At 31.1% G+C, this 6151-nt stretch overlaps 1 protein-coding gene across 8 annotated transcripts; it reads right to left on the reverse strand.

Annotated features, from left to right (window-relative positions):
* Positions 1-415: 415 nt before the first annotated feature.
* LOC124438250 (uncharacterized protein DDB_G0284459-like) lies at positions 416-5982 on the reverse strand. 8 transcript variants are annotated; one of them, XM_046988299.1, is made up of 21 exons: positions 5807-5982; positions 5094-5513; positions 4661-4800; positions 4489-4533; positions 4201-4233; positions 3963-4026; positions 3834-3870; positions 3456-3494; positions 3347-3385; positions 3238-3276; positions 3129-3167; positions 3020-3058; positions 2911-2949; positions 2751-2795; positions 2610-2648; positions 2351-2454; positions 1861-2038; positions 1626-1788; positions 1367-1543; positions 1250-1279; positions 416-926 (listed from the first exon to the last, which is right to left on the reverse strand). In XM_046988299.1, exons 2-21 carry the CDS (start codon positions 5465-5467, stop codon positions 889-891), a joined length of 1701 nt encoding a protein of 566 aa, XP_046844255.1. In that variant the 5' UTR covers positions 5468-5513; positions 5807-5982; the 3' UTR covers positions 416-888. The 8 variants fall into 8 exon arrangements, with proteins under 8 accessions (XP_046844255.1, XP_046844264.1, XP_046844239.1 ...); XM_046988308.1 differs by having other exon boundaries at positions 5094-5555; positions 5860-5909; XM_046988283.1 differs by having other exon boundaries at positions 5094-5555; positions 5807-5909.
* Positions 5983-6151: the final 169 nt, after the last annotated feature.

Genomic DNA, 6151 nt, shown 5'->3' on the forward strand with positions numbered 1-6151 from the left:
CTCACTAGTTTTAGCTACTTGCCTTAGCAAAAAGCCTAAAGAAAACATTTATATTTACGACGAAATAAAACTTCGACTTGTTGACGCCATGGACGATGATGCATCCACAAATAAATGCTCTTTACCAGACTCTAACTCAATGACCGCGCGAACGAGAGTGAAAAATGACTTTAGGTGAAGTCTCGTAAGTTGACTTTTTTTTTCGTTTAAGCGGATTAGAAAAAACTCATCCTATATTTAGCTGGTCGCAACCAATTTTTATACTTTGATACATATAAACACAAAACTTAATTAAATTATGTTAAAGCAGAATGGGCTTTGCGAAGTAAAGTTTGCACGTGCCATTAAAAATCACGAAAATTGAATACAGCGTTGACTGTCATAAACATTGGCAATAGAAATTCAGGAGACTGAGTTTAAAAGTACCATAGCATGCATATTAAAACAGGTGTGTAATAATGACAAATCCAAATTTTTTATAACAAAACTTTTAAAAGCGTTATCGTCTCTCGAGTACTGAAATAGCTAGAAACGCCTGTTAGATATATCAAATATATTTTCCTATCGTTTTACATTCATCTTTACTATTTCTTACAAAACAGACAAAGATGAAAGAATTGCTATCCATAGACTAATGCTGTCATCAGCCGCCATGCTGTGTTCAATTAAACTTAAAACTATGTTCAATGGTGATATTTAGGTACAAGCTGATAAGTAGAATAATATATTATATCAGAAATCACTGCACAAATAACATAGAGTAGCTACACATAAAGCAATTACATATTTGCGTATGACCAATTCTATAATGATTTAGGCAGAGTTAAACTTGAAGACTAGAAAAAACAATCTTTCAGAACTCTTTCAAAAAATACGTTTTGGCTTGTTTTATCCTTCAGGAAGGAACTCATACAAATCTTCTTGGGCTAAAAATAACATGACGTAAATCAATTGACTTATTATAACCACTCAACAATTGGTAATGAGCATCTATGAGTCTATATGACTTTGAATTTTATGAACAGATACATACACAATAAGTAAATTAAATAACAGAGTAATTCTCTCAATGTTTGAGTCTACGGATAATTAAAATATTTTAAATCATGTTCAAATTATTCAAAGGAATGCTAGTACTTAGTATAACGAGACAGAAGTTTTAACCATTCATGAAAGATATGATCTTAAGCTACTCTCTTATAAGTGATATTAATACGTAGTATAAATGTATCGTAAATTACACAAATACCTGAAACATCATCATAAATATCTTGATTTTCTACAAAAATAAAGTTGACAAATAAATTTTTATTGAACATTGTAGTAATTACGTATTTTTAAGGAAAGTGATCATGCTTATAAATACCTGCAGGGGGTCTGGGTGCATTTTGAACAGGGGGAGGGGGTGCTGATTGTGTTGGTGGGCTAGGTAGGTTCGATTCATCTGTGTGGATACTCTGATGTAATCCACCTGTTGGAACTACTTCATATAAATCTTCACTATCATTACTTGACGTTATTTTATTAACATCAATATAACCATCTACAGAACAGAAAGGAAATTATTAATGCAGACAAATTTTAACATTTAGTTAAGGTTCGTTCTACATTGATTCAAAACTTACACAGTCCTTGTTTGTTTCTCACCAGCCATTTATTGGATGGATTCGGCTTTCCTTTTCGTATTATTTCAAGTTCGTCCCCAACACACACAGTTATATCGTTACGATTTCCTTGAATATCCTCAGATGGCGAACAATTTCCTAAAGATTTCTCATTTCCTTTTATCTAGCAATGAAAGACGACAAATAATTAGAAAACATAAAACAAAATTTTCCCATTTGAAAGCTCAAGTCTTACACCGAATCGTTTCTTCATTTCGTTAATTTTCTTTTCTTTCTCTTTTTCCAATTTCTTGCGTTCTTTTTGTTCTCTTTCTCTCTCAAGTTTTGCTTCTTTTTCTTTCTGCTTCCTCTCTTTTTCCTTTTTCTTTCTGTCTTCCTTACTGCTGTCTTTGGCCGGTAAAGATGGTGGATTTCTGAACACAAATATTTTTATACTTTCAAACATATTTTTCTAAGGAGTATTTTCGAAAGCAAATGAGTATAATTATTCCTCTCCTGGAGGATTTCTCGAGTGGGTTTTGAATGTTTGAAACAATTTTATTCATACCAACAACAAAGCTATAACTTCAATAACATAAAGGAAGCAACAAAAAATAATTATTTCTCAAGGTGTAACTCCAAATTTGCCAAGGCTTATTCACTGGCAACACATCTCATGCTGTCAGTGTTTACAACTTCGTCTTTAAACAACAATAGAACTAAAATATAAAAGCTTTACGTCATACATGTCTGCAGGTTGTGATAAAGAAAAATCATTCTGAGCTCCAATAGGCTCATAGATATCATCACCGAATTGATTATCTTGAGCTTCATCTGTTGTAAAATCATTCTAAATGTATTTGGATTGAATTGGATTGGATTAAAGACAATGAAGTTTACATAACTATATGAAGAAGATGATTTATACGACAAAAAAATTTGGGAGTTTTTACACAAATATGATGATGTTTGTTTTTTAACTGTATTTTTTGAAAGAGAACCTACCCCATTTACAGTATCATCATAAATATCTCCAGATTGAGTCTAAAATAAATAAAGGATGAACTTTATGAACTTTGGGGAAATGACAAAATAACAACACAAAATGAAATTCAGATGTTTCACAATGTTCTAAAGAAAATTTACCGGGTTGACAGTGTCATCATAAATATCTCCAGATTGAGATTCATTCTACATTGTACAAAAGTTTTAAATGAAAGAACTAAGCAAACTTATGAACAAAGCAACTAATGCTAAAGGCAAACATCATGCAATGTTTTGCCAACATTTGCCAAAGAAAACTTACTGAGTTAACAGTATCATCATAAATTTCTTCAGATTGAGTCTGCAATTTAAAAAGGATTCAAATTAAGAATAGAAAATAGAAAAATAACAATAGTGGAAACTGGACTTACAATAGGAGTAGTATCATCATAAATTTCTCCAGACTGAGTCTACAATTTAAATAGGATTCAAATTAAGAATAGAAAATAGAAAAATAACAATAGTGGAAACTGGACTTACAATAGGAGTAGTATCATCATAAATTTCTCCAGACTGAGTCTACAATTTAAATAGGATTCAAATTAAGAATAGAAAATAGAAAAATAACAATATTGGAAACTGGACTTACAATAGGAGTAGTATCATCATAAATTTCTCCAGACTGAGTCTACAATTTAAATAGAATTCAAGTTAAGAATAGAAAATAGAAAAATAACAATAGTGGAAACTGGACTTACAATAGGCGTAGTATCATCATAAATTTCTCCAGACTGGGCCTGCAATTTAAATAGGATTCAAATTAAGAATAGAAAATAGAAAAATAACAATAGTGGAAACTGGACTTACAATAGGAGTAGTATCATCATAAATTTCTCCAGACTGGGCCTACAATTTAAATAGGATTCAAATTAAGAATAGAAAATAGAAAAATAACAATAGTGGAAACTGGACTTACAATAGGAGTAGTATCATCATAAATTTCTTAAGGTATATCACCATTCTAGGGTTCATATTGCACACGTTTGATTTTAACAAGGCAAAAAGGATATTACTATGTTTATATATATCCTGAAGGTTCTGCTCACATATGGTATTGTTAATGTTACCTACCGTACACACAGTGTCATCATAAATGTCATCACATATGGTATTGTTAATGTTACCTACCATACACACAGTGTCATCATAAATGTCATCACATATGGTATTGTTAATGTTACCTACCATACACACAGTGTCATCATAAATGTCATCTGCTATGCTGCAAGATAATAATATATTAATGACATTTCAAATGCAATGAATGACAATGTAAAATAGTTTCAATCATTCTTTACAACTTAACACACAAACCTGTTTCTTGAAGATTGTATGCTGTTATTAGAGATGTTGTCTCCAGACATCCTTGGCACAGAATCTATAAAACAAGTTTTTAATATAAAAACAATTGATACTGATATTTGATTGAAATCTTATGCTATTCCACACATTGTGAGAGCAACAGATAGCTCTAGCAATATGTAGTAAACAGAAAGAGGTGGCAAAAAACTTTTGAGTCTAGAGAATAATAACTACATTTAAGAGTTTAAACCTGGCTTTTTTGGAATATCTGGAGGCAATGTTTCTATAACAAAAACATAATTTTTTACAATACCATTACAACAACAACTTTATTCAATAATCTGCATTTTCAGCATCATTATTGAATGATAAAACAAGAATAAATTTATGTAAAATTTATTTTTCAATATCAAAATAAGTTAAATAGCTAACACAAAACATCACCCTTCATGAATATTTATATACTTTACATTTTCATGAACAACAGTTTATTCACATTTAAAAATAATTTTATTGCATCTAGTCGAAAAATCAATACCTGGTGTTCCATTGGCATGAAATGGTCTTTCTGGATGACTAGTTCCTAAATATGAGATGTTTACAACGTTTAGCAAATCATTCATCATTACTTGTAACAAAATGGATGAATTCTATAATTCAAAATATTCATGACTTTAACACATGCATATTTTAGAGTAATACATATGTACCAAGATATTTTTCTAACACAGTCTTCAAAAAACCAAGCTTTGGAGGTTTAACTGGACATGCACCAATAGCTGACTCTGAAGGCAATGGCATTAGTTCTGGTGTACAACCAAATGATGACCCATTTTCATGGATTGTAGGACTGAAATTTATAGACAAAAACATAGAAAAATACAAAATTTTTTCATTAAAACATACATTATGTCTACCCCTGCCCCCCCCCAAAAAAAACCACTTAGAGAGCAAATACTGTATAAGTCTCTTCAATAAAGAAATCAATTAACAGCTTAATAATACTGGACGTCCACAATCAGAAAACTAAAACACATTTTTCCTGCATGTGTAGATTTTAACTAAAAAGTTTGGCCTGCTTGTAAACAGCTGATTTAGCTGATGAATTGACCTTACAATAATAAAATTTTACATTCATCTTACTCAGGTTTGTTAACAACACTTGGCGGTCGGTTGCAATCGCTTGGTTTTCTTGGTACATTTGGCTTAACTGGCTTAACTGGAATGACAAGTTGCCTCTTCTCTTCTACTTTTGTTTTAGGTGGAATGGGAGATTTGCTAACAGAATTATTTTCAAACATTTGAGAAAGTTTCTTAACCCCATCATTATTTTCATTCACTGTGTCATCCGTCTTTTCATGCTGTTTTGTTAATGACTGATTAGTTGGTCTTAATCTCATCCTTAAAAAGGCAACATCACTTGGCTTGTCATCTGAATTCTGTTTTGGAGTGTTTGGTGGAGGAGTTCTTTTTAAACTTGAAAGTTTACTTTGTAAATCAGAAGTACACACAGCCATTTTAATTACTGTTTCAAAGCTTCACTGACAACATCACGTCAAAAATCTGTTGAGACCAAAGATGTATCTTGATATTTTAATGAGAAACCTGAAAGTAATATATTCATTCTTCTAAGAATGAAGATGGACATAAAATACTTTATTAAAATAGATCATAAAATAAAACATTAAAGCTTGTTTTGTCAAAAACACACCACTTCATACAGCAGGATTTAAAGTTGGGAGTAAAAAATTCTGTGCACATCATATAAATATGCGGAAGTCCAAACTGGTATCTTAGACAGTCTACTGGAATATATATTTTTAAGAAAAATAAATACTAGAAAACATATAACAAACCTTGTCTTAATCAGATATATTTAAATACTGTGTAAATAGAATATGATGTTCACCTCGGTATATAAACGAAACGTTCCACTGATTATTTAGGAAATGTTCACAGAGAGAATATACTAGACTTCCGTACAACACTGGGCGGAAGTATTTTAATAATTGTGCTTTAATTTGCATTTTGGTCATGCATTTTCGCTCAGCAACGACGATATTACGGTGGCCGGTATGGTTCACCAGAAAAATAATTTAAAAAACATAACAGAGAATAAGAAAACATCACTCAAAGTCATACTACACATTTCAAAATACTCACTACACATTTCAAAATACTACACATTCCTCCCAGTCTTA

The sequence above is a fragment of the Xenia sp. Carnegie-2017 genome, unplaced genomic scaffold, assembly GCF_021976095.1.
Source record: "Xenia sp. Carnegie-2017 unplaced genomic scaffold, XeniaSp_v1 HiC_scaffold_1, whole genome shotgun sequence".
Classification (NCBI taxonomy): Eukaryota; Metazoa; Cnidaria; class Anthozoa; order Malacalcyonacea; family Xeniidae; genus Xenia; species Xenia sp. Carnegie-2017.